Genomic DNA, 16,766 nt, shown 5'->3' with positions numbered 1-16,766 from the left:
CTCATCCAGTTGCCTGTCAGTAAGAAGCATCTTCTGGTTTCACTTTGTCTTGGTTTTCTAGAAATCAGGCTCCATTCTGACTTAAGACTGTCTTGGGGAGCCATGCAAAAGCCTGTGTTTCCAGGACTCAGAAGGCTGAGCCAGGAGGATCACCCTGAGTTCAAGGCCAACCTGGAAAACAAAGCAAAGCTCTGTCTCAAAAAAAAAAAAAAAAAAAAAAAAAAAGAGGCAGGTCTGGGGAACTAGAGTCAGCTCTTTATTCCAGTTGCTGTTTTGGCCCACTTTTGTCTCCACTGTGGGCTCCCCAGGAACTCTCGAGGCAGGAAGAGACAGAGGAAACGCGAGGTCCTGTTCCTTTTCCGCAGAGCAGGCAGTGCTGGGTGTTATCTTCCTGGCGCTGGGAAGGAAATGGGGAGAGTAGAAGAGCCCGACTCCTGACTGGCATGTGTAAGGGATCCTAGTTTCATTATCCAGATGTCTAAAATTACTTTATTGATATGTAAGCTGCTCACAGTTATGTGGGCAAAGAATTTCATTGACCATTTTAGAAATGAACATGTAAATGTGGATGCTGCATGCCGTCTTTACTGATTTACTACTAAACTGTTTATCTTCCTTTGGCTTTTTTTTTTTTTTTTTTTTTTTTTGGTTTTTTGAGACAGGGTCCAGGCTGGGCTGGAGCTCACTTTGTAGCCCAGGCTGTCCTCGAACTTGCAAGGATCCTCCTGCCTCAGCCTCCCAAGTGCTGGGATTACAGATGTACGCTACAACATCCAGCATATCACTGCTTTAAAATTAGATCTCTTGTGACCTATTTCTGTTCAGTTAATGTCACTCATCCTGCTGGTGACATGGACTTGGAGCCATGGAGCCTGCACTGTTTCTCCCTCTTGTGTCCGCCCCATCCTCGGCCTAGCTGAAGCCTGCCTGATTGGGCCTCTTGCACCATGGAGAAGCGGTGGGCAGTTACCAAGGGGCACTCCGCTGTCTGCTGGGATTGGGGTGCAGTGCGCGTTTGCATGCAGAACACAAGCTGTTCCGCAGAGGGCTGAGGGCATAGGAAGGAGAGACCAGTGCACTCTTGGGACAGAGTTGCGAAGGTTCCTGGGAGGAAGCAGTTTTGGCACCCAAGGTCGCCCACATTTCATAGCAGTGTGTTTTGATCCTTGTTGTTCTATTTTTAGTTTTTGCAGTGCTAGTGATAGAACCCAGGGCCTCCTGCATGCTAGGCAAGCTCTGTAAGACACCGGGCCCCAGTCATATCCAGCTTGTTTTAATATTTAAAGCTTTCTTCTGTTCTTTGCAGCACTGGGGATTGCATCCTGACCCTTTTCCCTTATTCCCAAAGATTAACTTTTGTATTTTGACTCCTTCTGCATCCCTGTCCAATGTGAACTGATCATTACCTGTTTTTGTTATTGTTGTTTGTTTTTGGTCTTTTGAGATAGGGACTTACTCTTAGATAGGTAGCTCAGGCTGGCCTCATGGTGATCCTCCTGCCTCAGCCTTCTAAGTGCGGGGAGTATAGACATGCACCACCACACCCAGCACAATTACCATCTTAATGATAGCCTTGCAAATGTTTGACCAAGAAGCACCTTTCAGCTCTCTAGAGGAAGCAAAGTCTGTTTCCTCCCAATGCCACTGCATTTTTTAGTAATTATCAGAAATTGTTATGCTGTGGAGTCCAAAACAATCCTCTGATGACTAATTGGAAAAGCTTTTTAGTTTGTTTTGAGACAGGCTGTATAGTCTAATGGCCTCCAGGTCCTGGTGATTCTCCTGCCTCAGCCTTCTTTTAGAAACCAGACCTCGCGGCACGCCCTGTCATCCTAGATGCCCTATCATCCTAGATGGTCAGGAGAATTGCAGGATTGAAGCCAGTCTGGGCAATTTAGCTAGACCCTGCCCCAAGATAAAGACAACAAATGAACAAAAAATGTGAAAGGTTGAGGCAGGAGGATTGAAAATTCAAGGCTGGGCTTGAATTTAGCAAGACCCTATCTCAGAAAATTTAAAGCACAGCTGGCTGGAATCATACTCGGTGTGAAGTCACTGAGTTCAATCTACAGCACTGCAAAAAATAATGATGGCAACAATACTGATAAATAAAAACTTTTTTAAGCCTTGAAAGCCTTATCACAGGGAGGTCTCACCAAAGCCCTGGGATCCCACCCACCCGATGCTGACTCACGGGGTAGGACCGGCCAGCTCTCCAGTTTATTTCCGGGGAGCTTTGCTGTGAGGCCAGCGCTCTCAGAGTGCGGTGGCATCTTAGGGGAAGTGCAGGGCTTAGCCTTGAGCTGGGCACAGTGTGCAGTGACAGTGCTTGCCTGCCGCTGAAGCCCTGTCTCGGTCCTCAGCAGCGCAGAAGTCCAGCCAAGCCTCACACTGGTCTGTCTTTGTGGAAGACAGGTGCTGTCAGCCTGTTCCCTCTGCTCTTCCTTTTTCCTGCCGATCGAGACCCAACAACGAGTAACCCAGCCGGCTGACTTTTATCCCTGCACCCAGATAGGAAATCTTGCTAGACGGCTCTCTCCTTCATAGGCGTGGTGGCATAGGCCTGTAATCTCAGCACTGGGGAGGCTGAGACAGGAGGATCCTTGGGAGTTCAAGGCCAGCCTGAACTGCATAGTGAGATCGGGTTTCCAAAACTCCCTCTACCCCACCCCAGGGCATGACTCTGCCTGTCCCAGCAGCTCTGATGAGGCTGCGCCCACTTGAGTGGGCGATGAGAGGCCCTGAGGCCCTGCACTGAGCAAGAGGAAACAGGCTGCAACCATAGGAGGTGACCCTGTGCCCCCTGGCCCGCACCAGGCTGTGTGGCCCCAGCTGAGAAGTGAGGCCTGCAAGTCTATGTTAGGGGCAGTCAAGAGCTGGCTGAACGTCTCTCTTCAGCCATCAGAGCCAGCCCGGAAGCACTCACCGGAGCCGGGTGTGGCTGCCCCCCAACCCCCAGCACTAAGCTCTGTCCTGCGGCGTGGCTCCTTGGTTCACTGTGACCTGGCACCAGCCCTTCTCTGCTCTTGGCACCACCCGCTTCTCTGTTCTGCACACATCTGGCAGCAGAAAAGAGGTTTCTAAAGGCAACTTTTTCCTGAGTCTTTTCAACCAGCAGCAGAAAGCATTGTTTCCGTGGACCTAGGAGCTTTCCTGTGGAATTCCCCTATAGGTCTGCACAGTGGCAGTGAGATTCAGGACTCTGTCTCCGTGTGAGGCACCGTCCTCCGTGGGGCAGGCCAACACAGCCCCGGAGGGCTCTTAAATGCAGACTGCTGGCCTCTGTAGCCTTGGAGATTTTTTGTTTGTTTTTAAGATGGTAATAGGTTAGACTTCTTTTTCTTTTTTTTTTCCTTTTGAGACAGGCACTCACTATGTAACCCAGGCTGGCCTCGAACTTGAGATGATCCTCCTGCCTCAGCCTTCAGAGTGCTGGGTTTCCACACCCAGCTGGCACATGCATAGTTGGTTATAATCAGCATCGTTAGTTTGCAGACCTCATAGATGTGTCCGTAGTATTTGTGGATGAGGCTTTAAAACACCAAGGCTCAGCAGGAGTAGCAGCCCTTCTAGTGTGCCTGGGCAGCCGCTGCCCTCTGTGCTGAGCCAGCTCTGTGTGGCGGCCTGTGGTTCATACCCAGAGGACTTGCTCACCTGCACCAGACACCGGCAGACGCGAGCAGCCAGAAACTTGCTTCCCCCTCACCTTCCAGCTGTCAAGGTGATGTTGGAGTTAGGTTGTAAAGGTGAAAGGGTTTGGATTGTGCACAGCCTCGAGAGGGATTTGAGGGGAAGTGTCACTCGTTGGCTTCTCTGCCCTCAGAAGCCGGGACACTTCGCTTGGGTCTCGAGGCTGGGAGGGCAGGGATGGCTTGGTTCCCATGCACTTCTTGTAACTAACGGCACTCCTGTGTGGTTTCCGTTGAAGCAGCTCTGGACCAGGCCCAGAGGGACCCCGGGATCCTGACCTTGGCCTCGAAGACTTGCCTTCCGATGAGGATGAAGTCATCAACAGCTCGGATGAGGAAGATGGCAGCTCTGGATCGAGTAAAGGGGAGCCAGAGCCACTGGAAGATAAGCAGGTGCGCTTTGGTCACTAATTATTTCTACTCTGTGCTCGATGGCCTGTCACCGTGCTTGAGTAATTTGCTTTCATAGTGGCAAAAACACAGTCTTTGGAGCCAAACTATCGTGTTGCCACCACTTCTAGCTGTGATCTTGAACAGCAGCTTCCTTTCTCTTTTCCGTGGCTCCCCCATCTATAAAGAGTGGAGGGAGCATGCTCCCCTTGTGTTTCAAGGTTCTTGTGATGAATGATTATACGCTGTGTGGGACAGAGCCTGGCACCAAGTGAGTGCTTGATAGGGTTCTGCTATTAGGTATCGTTTATATGAAGCAGATTGAGCAGGCAGGGACATCCAGATGGCTGATCATAAGCTGAGAAAGGCTGTCCAGCATCGTCAGCTAGTGAGAGGGATGCGTCCAACCCCGGCGAGATCCCTCTTCCCACCCACTAACCAGCGTGGCTGTGATCAAAATAATGACAAGTACCCCTGCCAGCGCTCACAGACCCTGGATTCTGCCCTCTGCACAAAAATAAGTCGGTGAAACAGGCCCACAGACTAGATGGGTTAAACATCAGGAATGTGTTGCCTCCCAGGGCTGTAGGCAGACATTAGCAGAGAAGCTGGCAGTGGGCCTTGCACCTGGCACCTGCAGGGAGGCTGTTTCATTGCTCTTCTGATTCCCGGCCTCCCGGGCTGCGTGGTCATGGGGCCCTCGGCCACTTGCTTCTTGGTTGCATGGTGCTGTGCTCACACCAGTCTGCACGTCTGAGTCTCTTCCAAGGGCTGCTGTCAGGTGCAAGCCCAGTGTGACTTCACGTGCAGCAACTCTGTTTGCACCTGAAACACACCCCTTGGTCCTGGAGCAGCTCCAGGAGGGCACGGTGTGGTCCTTCCTGGTTCCATGTCCATGGACTTATATGGCCCAGTGCTGCCCTGGGCAGAGCCAGAAACATCCCTGCGATTCAGAAAGAGCAGATGTCTGTTATTGCATGCTTGCTTTATTGCAGGAAAGCAGACAGGGCTTAAAAGCTTACCTCTTCAGGTAAACACGGCATTGCGAAGGAGTAGTCACCTGCAGCCTCTGTGTGTCCGAGCCTCTGCTGGGGTAGGGTGTCACACTTGGCCATGGGAAGTAGCTGGGATAGGACCTGACTTGGTGCGGTCCATTGCACAGGAAGAAGAGGAGTTTAGACAGGTCAGGTGACATGCCTTGGAGCCTCTGAGTTGAGATTTCAGCCAACATCCACCTCTGCTGACAAGTGGGAGCGTCATTCACTGAAGCTGAATAATGTGTATGGAACATGTTGGGCCAGGGAAATGAGCGTGCTAATCCCGATTGTCCTTTTTCAGAAATGTTTTAGCTATGTATTTTTCATTGTTTCAATGTGTAATAAGTGCTTGCTCTATAAATGAAGTGTAGTAGCTCCAGGAATGGTGGCGCATCATGTAAACTCCACTTGAGAGGCTGAGACAGGAGGATCATCATGAGTTTGAGGCCAACCTGGGATACATAGTGAGTTCAAAGCCAACCTGAACTATACAGTAAGATTCTGTCTCAAAAAAAAAAAAAAAAAAAAAAAAATAATAATAATAGTAGTAGTAATAATAGTAATAATAAAAAATAAAAATGAAGTATATTCCTTTCTGGGTTTTGTGGTTAGAATATTCACCCTATTTACCTTCTTTGTATATTTGCTTCTTTGTTCTTTTTCAAATCTTTATTTTTTAACTTAATTAAAAAAAATTTTTTTTAGGTAAGGTCCCACTGTATAGTTCAGGCTAGCCTTGAAATCATTATGTAGCCCAAGCTGGCCTCGAATGTGAGGTGATTCTCCTGTCTCAGCCTCCTGAGTGCTGAGGTTACGGGCATGCACCACCATGCCTGGCTTTCAAATCTTCCTTATAAAATAGCTCATCATATATTCCCTCATGAATAGTGGTGTGAGAAACTAGAGAGAGCATTGTCTCTTAGGTGTTAATTATGCTTTGCCTTATATTTGGCGTGACCTATAAAGAGATACTCATTAGGTCGGTCTGAATGGTAACATTCTTTGTTTTTTATTAGATGTCTACAGTAGGATAGAAGAGACCTTTTAATGATGCTATTAAAAATAGGTAAATTTCACTGGGCGTTACTTGTAGTAAAAGTATGAAAAGAGAACACAAGAGTTTGCAAAGCTGGACTGTTGTCAAAAGATCAGAGCGTAAAAGTGGGTTTCAGATCAAAGGTACTGTTTTGCAAGGCTGGACTGTTTCGGGATTTGTTTGACGTATTTTATGACCTTGACAAATAACTTCATGTATTTATAGCTCATGTTTCACCTTCTACAGCAGTGTGCTTTTTGGGAGATGCTGTTATTTAACCGGCAATCTGCTTTGAAATGTGATACAATTGAAGTGGGGATTTTATTAACTGAAAAGTTGAGATGCCAAGTATGGCCTCTCTTGAGGGCTTACAGGGAAGTGTGTTTTTCCAGTGTCATTTGACTTGATCAGAACCAGTCACTGTTCTGACTCTCTGTGTAGATTAGGGTAACCTAGTGTGTATCCCAGGCTTGCCTGGAACTCTTGGTGATCCTCCTGCCTCAGCCTTCTGAGTGCTGGGATTATAAGTGTGGGCTGCTAGGCCCATCTTGGTCATTAGTCTTACCCGTTGTTTTGTTTCTTAGGTGTCTGACTTTTTATCCACTGTGATAATTATTTTGATCCATTGATTCATTTTCTAATAATTATCCTTTAGTTAGCAGTTTAGTTTTCCTAGTTTAAAAGGATAAACAGAGAAATGTGTAGATTCTCAATTTTGAAATCAGAACAGGCCTTTTCATCTAGTTCAGCCCACTAGTTGAGTTTACGTTTGTGTTTTCATGTTACACAGCACATGTGCAAAGTGATGCACTTGGTCCTCAATTCTGTGATGGTACCCATCGCCCTGTGCATCTTTGCTTACTCCTGAGTAATAACTACACGGTAGATTGGGCCCCGAGCTCTGTCAGAAGTATGCAGGATGGATAAAGTCACCGGCTGGAGGGAATAAAGGTGTATGGGTCAGTGAACACAGCCTGCTGAGTTAGGGCCTGTGCATACTGTGTGCACACAGACTCCTCTGTCTTTGGGAGTGGCGGGTGAGAGCATCAAGGCGGCTGCCCTCACAAGTAAACCTTTGCTTGCCATCTTCACGGGTACCTTGAAACATGGCAGGCAGAAGTCCTTGGAGAGCCAGCGTGGTGGCTCATGCCTGGAATTCCTGCACCAGGGGGCTGAGGCAAGAGGATCACTGAGTCCCACCCAGCCTGGGCTACACAGTGAGACCTTGTCCCCCACACAACCCTGACAAAAATTGCCCTATGAACACGGATTGTGTTATTGTGCAGGTAAAAGTTGTTCAGGTTGCCGTCCTCAGAAAAATAAGAGTGTACCTTTAGTATAAATAAGTGGAGGCCCTTTAATATTTTCTGCTAGTTAGCTTCTGAACATTAATGAGAATTTAGGAAGGAAACCCTAGGCAATTGCATTTCTTTTGAAGGATGTTTCAGTTAAATAAACAAACTTCTGAGGCAGTGTTTGCAGAAGCAGGCTGAATAAGTGTGCGAGGTTTTTGCATGTGCTGGGATTGGAACCCAGGGCCTCGCCAATGCTAGGCAGGTGCTATACCACTGAGCCACATCCCTCGCCAAACAGAGGCAGGCCAGAGAGATCTTGTGTCTAAGGTAGCTTCGTAGGCCTCGCAGCTTCCTGTCATTCAGAGTGGTTAGCATATCAAAGCTTTGTACTTGGGGGCTTGTTCTGAGACAGGGTCTTGTTATGTAGCCCAGACTGGCCCGCAGTCGTGTAGGTCCTGCTGAGATTCCACCACACCTGGGTTGGGGTGGTGTTTTTCCTGAGCCCTGGCACGCTGGCGTACAGGTGCTTGTTGGGTTGTTTAGACTGATCCATGGCCATCAAATGCTTTACTTTGGTGACACCTTTTCTGATTTCACACTTCTGGCCCATTATGATCTTTTTCTCCTTAAGACAGCAGCAGAGTTGTCCTTCTATGTAGTTATTTGCGTATTTGCTATGCTCCCTTTATTCACTTCTAGGTGGCTGGGGCTGTGTCTTTAATCTCCTCTTGTAGCACCCACTTCCTGGCTCCATCTCAGACTCCAGATTAGAGTCTCCAGGAGTCACCAAAGACTGTGGACTGGAGGACGCGCCTGGTGGTCTAACGATCCATCATGTCGGTAGGCTCAGTCAGTTGGCAACAGAGCTGTTTTTTCTCAGTAACTTCGCTACTGCTATGCAGTGTTGGAGCGTAACTTCCTCACCGCAGAGGCTGCAGTGACGGGTGAAGATAGTGCTGAGTCCTTCCTCTTGGAAGTGATCTCAGAATAACAAGGAGGATCAGAAATGTAAATTCTGTCTGTGGGTGTATTATGAGACTGCAGGAATTCCAGATGCAATTCTAGAAGTAAGGGATGCCATCCTCCCAGCAGGGTATAAAGGTTCCAGTTTCTCTACATCTTTTGCAAGACCTGTGTTTTTCTGATTTTTGTTCTATAGCTATTCTGTGGGTGTGAGGTTGTACCTTGTTGTGATTTTAACTTGCATTGCCTTAGTAGTTAATTATGTCAAACAACTTCGCATATACTTATTTTGGCCATTCTGACATAATTGTTGGCAAAATGCCTCTTTACATCTTTCTTTTTATTTGGAGGCAGGATCTCACTGTGTAGTTCAGGCTGGCCTTGAACGCACTATGTAGACCAAAGCTGGCCTAAAGTTCCCAGCCATCCTCATGCCTCAGTCTCCTGAGTGCAAGGATTCACAGGCATGTGCCACCATCCCGGTTTCTTTTTCTCATTTTTAACTGAGTTGTTTAAGTCCTGTGGAGTTACCAGAGTTCTTTATATATTTTGGGTACTAGTCTTTTTTTTCAAGAATCATGATGTGGACAAACGCAGATCAGCACCACACTGAGATTTCATCTCATCCAATCAGAATGGCTGTTATCATCAGAATGCAAAAAACAATGGTGGGCATGTGGTGACACAGGTTTGTAATCCCAGCACTCTGAGACAGGAGGATTGCTGCAAGTTCAAGGCCAGCCTGAACTACACAGGGAAACCCTGTCTCTGGGAAAACAAAAGAAGAAAAAAAAGGGAACGCCCAAAACAGTGAATGCTCATGAGGATGCCAGGAAGGCCCCCTCTGCACTGCTGGGGGAACGCAAGTCAGTATAGCCACGGCGGAAGTCAGTGTGGAGTCCCCCAGAAGCCCAAGTATGGAGCCACCATGTGATGCAGCTGTGCTGCTCCTTGGTGTGACCCAAAGCATTGGAGCCAGCGTGCCTCGGGGCCCCCTGTGCACCGTGGTTACCGTGGCACAGTTCACAGTGGGCCGGGTGTGGACCCAGCCTGGGCGCCCCTCAGTGGACAAGTGGGTCAAGAAAATGTGGTCTGCGCACATAGTGAAGATCATTCAGCCACAGGGAAGGACGTCATGTGCAAGAAGATGGGTGGAGCTGGAGGCCATCGTGACTAACAAAGTAAGCCAGGGTCAGGAAGACACATACCACGTATTCTTCCTGATACGCGGAGTTCACCAAAGGTGCCATGGGGAAGGGAGACTGTACTTAGACCAGAGGAAGGGATGGCGTGTAGGGCAGGGAATAGCGATGGCTATGAGCGAATCTTGGCATTGGAACCCCAGTAATGGGGAAGTAGCGGGAGGGGGGCGACGGGGTGATGAAGGCCAGGAAAAAGCCGAGTAAGTTCTGTGCAGGTGCGAATCTGCCAAAGCGAAACGTACTCACCTGTATTACCAGTTCTTAACAAGTGAGGAAAAACAAGGAAAAATCCGCATGAGCACGTACTTCCTCTGGTCTGTGTTTTTGTCACCTGCTGTGGGGAGCCCTGAAATCTCCCTAGGGAAAGCGCAGACTTCTGAGTAGCCCCCCAACACCATCCCCCCGACTCGGGCCCCGCAGAACAGCGTCCTGAGGAAGAAGGGGAAAGTTAGAGGAGCCTTCGCCAGAGGAGCGTGCGGAGAGGAAAGGAAAGCAGTGGTCAGGGCAAAGGGGAGCTCCACCGGCGTGAGGTTCCTGTCGGTGGCGTTTGAGAGCGAGCCCACGCGCTGCTCCTCCAGCCCCTCAGTCTACTCCTTTTAAAATGGACACAGTATTTTATGAGCATGAAACTGTCTAGCTACGGATGATAGAGAGCAAGCCATTTAACTAGAAAAGCATGGATTTGCCAATTAACTTTTTGAAAATATCTATTATCCAATTGTTCGTGTGTAATCATGGTTATTAGTGCAGGACTGATACGTGATCTCTGAATCCAGTTGTGCTTAAAAGTCCTTCCTGAAGGATGTTAGCTCTGTATAGTTTCTTCTTTTTTCTTTTTTTGTTTTTTTTCCGGTACCAGGAATTGAACTCATGACCTTGTGCTTGCCAGGCAGGCGCTGTGCTGCTGAGCTAAATCCCCAGCTCCTGTTAATTTCTTTCTTTCTTCTTTTTTTTTTTTTTTGTATAGTTTCTTTTTACAAATGCGATCCTCCTGTCGCAGGCTGCCAGAATGCTGAGATTACAGACTTTTACTGTCATTCCTGGCTACATACCTGGCTTCCAGATGTGACTTTTGAAGCATAGAGGCTGTGTCCTGCAGGGCCCGGGACTACCCTGGACAGTGCATCACCATTTACTCTCCATAGCCCTGCCTCATGGTTTATCTCTCGTCTGATTTTCCAGGTTTGCCTTTGTGGCATTCTGTAGTATGAATTGTGTGCTATGAAGAAACTTTGAACAGGATCAGAGCTAAGATTCTCATAGCCATCTCCATTATCCTTTATAAGTTTATGCACTTTTCTTTTGAGAACCTGCTGTGATTCTCCTGCCTCAGCCTCCCAAGTGTTGGGGTGATGTGTGCACCACCATGCATGGCTTGAGCTTATGCTTCCTTAATGTTCTCTTGTCTGCAGGAGGAAGGCACTGGGATGAAGAGCAAAGTTCATCACATCGCCGAAGAGATCATGAGCTCAGAGAAAGTGTAAGTCCCTGCCCTGCCATTCCCAAGCCTGTTTCCCCGCCCACTGGCTCATTTCCAACATTTTTCTCATTGCTGTTTCCTACAGGTTTGTGGATGTGTTAAAACTGTTGCATATTGTAAGTATGCACTGATATCTTCTTCATGCCTAAGACTATTCTCTTTTGTACTTTCTCCTACCCCAAGAGGTTTCAGCATAACAAACTTAATTACAAGTATATGTTTTCTGATACTTGGTTATATTTTTTAATTCATACATATGGGTAAATAGACATTTTCTAAAATATATCTTGTATGTCAGTACATCTGATGGTCTCTGAAAAGAAAGACGATGCCTTCAATGTCTCCAGTCTTTCTGTCCTCATACAAGGTTTTTTTTCTTTTTATCTCTTTGTTTATTTGTTTGTTTTTAGTGCTGGGGACCAAACCCAGGACCTCCTGCCTGTAAAGCACACACTCTACCCTGAGCTACTCCGCCAACCCCCGCAGTAAGGAATGTAAAAATCCTCATGTCCTTAGGCATTTGTGGAAGGGACCTGCTGCCGGGAGAATTTGGCACTGGCCACATGGAAAGCATGTCCTCATCACTGTTCAGAATTGCTTTCCCCTTAGTCAGGCATGTTGGTGCAGGCCTGTAATCCCAGCACACAGGAGGCTGAGGCAGAAGGATTGCTGTGAGTTTGAGGCCCATGTGGGCTACATAAGCAAGTTCAATGCTAGCCTGAACTACGTAGTGAGACTCTGTCTCAAAACAAAATAAAGAAAAACAAGACAAAAACTGTTTTGTTCTTATCCAAGTATCTCCCAGAAATGGACATTTGATTTTTTTTTTTTTTTCTTTGGTTTTTCTCTGGTACCAGGAACCGAACTCATGACCTTGCGCTTGCCAGGCAGGCGCTTTGCCGCTGAGCTAAATCCCCAGCCCCAGAAATGGACATTTGAAATAGATGTTTTTACAACCAACTTTTTTTTTTTTTTGAGACAGGGTCTTGTTATGTTGTTCAGGCTGGCCCTGAACTTTACTATGTAGCTGGCCTTGAACTCATGGCAGTCTCCCTGCCTCAGTCTCCCGCGTGCTGTACAGCCAACCTTTTAAAGTTGCATTTTCTGTTTTTATAATTGTCAGCTCGCACAGACGTGTTGGGAAGCAGTTACGTGTGTCTCACCACATGCTCGCGTTTCCCAGGTGTCCTTTGTCCTGGCATGTGTTCACAAGTTCCAGTTCGCGTCGGTGCTGCTTTATTCAGTTCTCCCTCAGGAAGATTCTAAGACTTAACAAAAGAAAGGGGAAGAGTCGGGGGAACAATGCAAAGAGACTGCAGTACAGTTATTGCTGTGTGGTATAATTATAAATACCATAAATTTAACTTTACTCCTGAGAAACAGAAGTTTCACAACATAATAGCCATTTTGTCTCTGCGAAAGAGCGCTTGCTTATTTTCTTCTTCCCTTTTAATAAATACCTCTGAAGATAAAAAGCTAGTTACGCTTAGAGGTGATTCACATTTTCCAGATGATTCCCCTGCACTTTTTACTTGGTTCACCAGAAAGAAAGAGGCCTATTTCCTGGGTGAAAAATCTCTGGTTTGAGAAATATTTTCTTAAAAATTCTTTCACATTGCTGATCAGTTTTAAGAAACTATTTCCCTGTGAATAATTCCTCATATTGGCTCTACTGTTAAGTTCTTCTGTGTAATTCTTTATTAAATGCCAGCACCATATTTGACCCACCCAGACAGATTTGTTAACCTTTGGGTAAGCTTGTTAGGCATTGTCCTTTGAACAAAGAAGTGACTTCTCAATGTAAGCTCCTGTATATTTGCTCTTGTGCCCTGAACAGCCCACTGTCGTTAGCCGTCTTTATTGTTTTGAGAGAGGGTCTCACTGTGTAGTCCAGGCTGGCTTTGAACTCAACCCAAAGTGATCCTCCTGCCTCAGCCTCCTGAGTGCTGGGGATGACAGGTGTGCGCCACCACTCCTGGTGGAATTGTGGGTCTTAAATTGTTTCTTATTTAAATTACTAAATCTCAATTGAATGAAATGGCCTTTTGAGTATTGCATGTCTTATAGCATATTGCGTAGTTATGTTGTTCAGTTTACCTACTTTAATCCTCATATGAACCGCACAGAGAGAGTTATTTCTATTTTTCAATGAAAAAGTAAGCTAGTTATCAAAAACAACCCACTACTAAATGCCAAAGACAGTCTCTTCTTTTGTGGTTTGATTTTTAAATTTTCATTTTATTATATTTTCCTCTTTGTTAGCATATGTTTGTGATACATAATAAATACATTTATCTTGGGGCAAAGCCAGTCTTTGAACTTTGGTCATCTGAGTCTTTGCACTCAGTGATTGTATAAAAATTAATTTATTTTCGTAATACTGGAAATTGAACCCAGAGCCTTCACAGTGAGCTATATCCCTAGCCCTTTTAAAAATTTTTTTGTGTTGAGACAGGGTCCCACTAAATGACTTGGTTCTCAAGGCTGAGCTTGATCTCATAATCCTCTGCCTCAGCCTCTCAGTGTGGTGGGGTTGTGGGCATGCACTGCCACACACCCGGCTAAAATGGTTGCTCCAGACCCTGGCCTTGCTGTATAGGGATATGGTGTGTGCTGGGATGCATCTGCTAGCTTTTGGAGTGCTTTCAGTCACCCAGGAAGACAGCAGGAGCCAAGTTTTTCTTCTCTAAAGACAAGGGAGGGAAGGGCAGGAACTGTAAAAAAAAAATGGAGGTGCATTATGTGCAAGGACCAGCTCCCCTGAGGAATAGAACCACTATGGACTGCAGATGCAGACTAATGCACAGTTTAGAAGGAGGAGACGAAGCTCGCCCTTGTTTGCCCAGGACATGTTTGTTATGTACTTGATACTTACGATACTGGCTTGCCCAGGATGTTATGGTAGCTGCTTGTCATTTATTAAAGGGGATTGGCAAGGAGAGAACGGACTTGTTTCAGTCATGTTTTACAGTTTGCCCCAAATGATTCTGGACCGTATGACCTAAGTCTATACATACAAGAACAGGGATAATTTCACTGGGGAAACGTTTTTATGTAGAAACTGAGGCTGGACTGTGAAGGTGGCGCCCCCGTTTGTCCTCACCCTCACCCACTCATCCCTACGTGTGGATCGTGGCTCTTTGCCCTCAGCAGCTGTGCTTAATAGGAAGTGAGTCTCCCAGAGCCCGTCTGCCCGTGTCTGTGTGGGCCTGTGATCACTGTGCCGGGCCAGTGGTTCTGTGACACCCGAGGTCAGGAGTCCCACTGGGCCAGCTGGTAGTGGAGTCACCTTCCTTGTGGTTCTGAACGGAGAGCCTGACCCCCGTGAATGTGGTCATTGGCCTTGCGCTGAGCTGCCTCCACTGTTTGCACACAATTGTGTTTTCATTGATTTATGCTTGGGTCTTCCCCACATGGTCAGAGCCGGCAAGGCTTTAAAGTTCTTCTGATTCTTTTTGTTTGTTTGTTGTTTTCCAGTACCGGGAATTGAACTCACAGCCTTGCACTTGCCAGGCAGGCACTGTGCCCTGAGCTAAATCCCCAGCCCCCTCTTCTGGTTCTTATTTATAGGTGTGTAGGGAATTAGTATAGCTAATGAGCTTGGTATGGTGGCACATGCTTGTAATCCTAGTACTGGGGAAGCTGAGACAGGAGGATTGCTGTGAATTTAAGACTAGCCTAGGCTATACAGAGAGACCCTGTCTCAAATTAATAATAATGTTATGATGTGTCTTATCATTCAGAGGCCCATTTCTGTCTCTGAAAATTCCAGCTTAAACAAACATCGGGTTCCTGTGACCAGAAACGAGAGTGTAGGTGGTTCAGGTTTGCTACGGACCATGGTGGGATTCTGTTTGAAGGAAGCATCTCCGGTCCAGACCCAGGGGCTCTGTAGCTTTTCTGCACCATGGATTTGAACTACCCAGCTTCCCTAGAGTGAAAAGCAAGTGCGGGGTCTCATTTTGAAGTGCTAGTCCTGCTGTCTAGCATCTGCGCTGACTTAGTCAGGAAGTGTTAGTGAATTCAGATTCTTCTGCCCCAAAATAGCTTTGCTTCTGGCTCTGAAATATCATCACACCTTCCCAAATTATGCTGGCTCTTAACATTTAGAAAAATAATCATCCTTCTTGTAAGAAGATAACAAAGATGTTCACCAGGCGTGATCGTGTACACCTCTAATCCCTGCACTCTGGGAGGCTGAGGAAGAGAATTACAACTTTAGGCTCAGCCTGGGCAACTTAGTGACTTCTTGAGACCCTATCTGAAAATGAAAAAAAGGGCTGAGGATGTAGCTCAGGACAAAGGCACTGGGCCCAACCTCCAGTACTGCGTGTACACGTGTGTACACACACACACACACACACACACACACACACACACACACACCTCCAATGGCATCAGTTTTGGGCCCTGGATGAGGTTGGTGAAGAGCTGAAAGGCTTCAGAGCCCCACGTGGCCCCTGTGGGATGGGTCACACCTGCTGCCGCTGCTCCCTGGATGGGGGATGCAGGACGCATGCGGCTCCAGCCCACCTGGGCAGGGCAGCTGCTTCCTATGCGTGGGCTCGAACCCAGATCCTCTGTGCACCGTTGAGCTACATCCTGCCACTGCTGCCCTCTTACGTTTTCAAAAAGGCGCAGGGAAAACCAGTATTCCCCACAGGAGAGAAAATGGTCCGGGACACTCGTTGCTGATCTTTATTAGTCTGAGTACCATTGCCATAGTCTCGGGCACCCAGCTGTGTGGCACAGAGGTTGGGCTGGGCCCAGCCCGGCAAGGTAAGTGGGAATTTAGAGCCATGGCAGAGGGGGAGTCGGTGGCTGATGCCCAAAGGAGAGGGACTCCCGCCCAGCCTGTGGAGCCTCCGGGCAGGGCCCCTGCTGAGCAGCCAGGCCGGGCGGGTGTGCCCTGTGGACGGGAGAGGGTAGGCAGCAGACTCAGGTGCCCAGACTGGGAGGTCTGTGTGATTGTATAAGGGGGCGCTGCGGACCTCAGAAGGGCTCAGAAACCTGTTCAAGCCGAGGCTCTGTCCGGGCTCTGTCAGAATATCTAACCTCCTGGGTCTTGTGGATAAATGCTAAACGACTGTGGTTTTAGAGCTGGGCTTCTGGTGCATGCCTGTAATCCCAGCCCTTCAGAGACTAAGGCAGGAAGATTGCTGTGAGTTCAAGGCCAGCTTGAACTACACAGGGGAAGCCAGTCTAAAATAAATAATAAATAAAAACAGCAACAACAAAAAGAGATAATACAGTTTTGTTAAATGTTCTTTTGTTCTTTTAAGTATTAAACTGCTGTTTTATTCTGACATACTACTCACACACACAAAAAGACCTGGGACATAATTGTCAGAGAGCTGCCTAAAATCTCCCGGGGCTGAGAAAAGTAACCTCGCGCCTGTTGCATGACAAAGGCCTCTCATCAGGCGGCGTCTTGGTCGCCGCAGCCCTGGGTCGGACTGGTCTCTGTTAAATGTGCCTAAGTAAACAGGTTTCCTTTTTGGCCAAAGGGGCAGATGTGGAGCACAGTCAGGCAGTAGCCGGGCTCACCCCGGCTCAGTCCCCAACCAAGTTCGTGAGCTGCTGAAGTCATCGTCATTGTCTTCGTCACAGCCCAGGAAATAAACACCTTCCAGCCAGAGAGCACAAGTTCTCCTGGTTTCTGCTGCTGAAGATA

General features: G+C 47.4%; 1 protein-coding gene across 3 annotated transcripts in view; it reads left to right on the top strand.

Annotated features, from left to right (window-relative positions):
- The window catches only part of Fgd6 (FYVE, RhoGEF and PH domain containing 6), a 101,287-nt gene that overhangs the window by 46,612 nt on the left and 37,909 nt on the right, over window positions 1–16,766 (top strand). For 2 of the 3 annotated variants that reach the window (XR_001235695.1, XM_013518446.1), the window contains exons 3-5: window positions 3,929–4,082; window positions 11,025–11,092; window positions 11,178–11,208. Coding sequence is in view for 2 of the 3 variants with exons in the window: in XM_013518446.1 (XP_013373900.1) it covers window positions 3,929–4,082; window positions 11,025–11,092; window positions 11,178–11,208 (253 nt within the window). In the remaining variant the exon portion in view is untranslated. The remainder of the gene's footprint in view (window positions 1–3,928; window positions 4,083–11,024; window positions 11,093–11,177; window positions 11,209–16,766) is intronic. The other variant, XM_005374483.2, reaches the window with a different exon arrangement.

The sequence above is a fragment of the Chinchilla lanigera genome, unplaced genomic scaffold (genome assembly GCF_000276665.1).
Source record: "Chinchilla lanigera isolate Chin_1 unplaced genomic scaffold, ChiLan1.0 scaffold00004, whole genome shotgun sequence".
Lineage (NCBI taxonomy): Eukaryota > Metazoa > Chordata > Mammalia > Rodentia > Chinchillidae > Chinchilla > Chinchilla lanigera.
The sequence above is the reverse complement of the archived record's forward strand: the minus strand, read 5'-3'. Positions and strand labels throughout refer to the sequence as shown.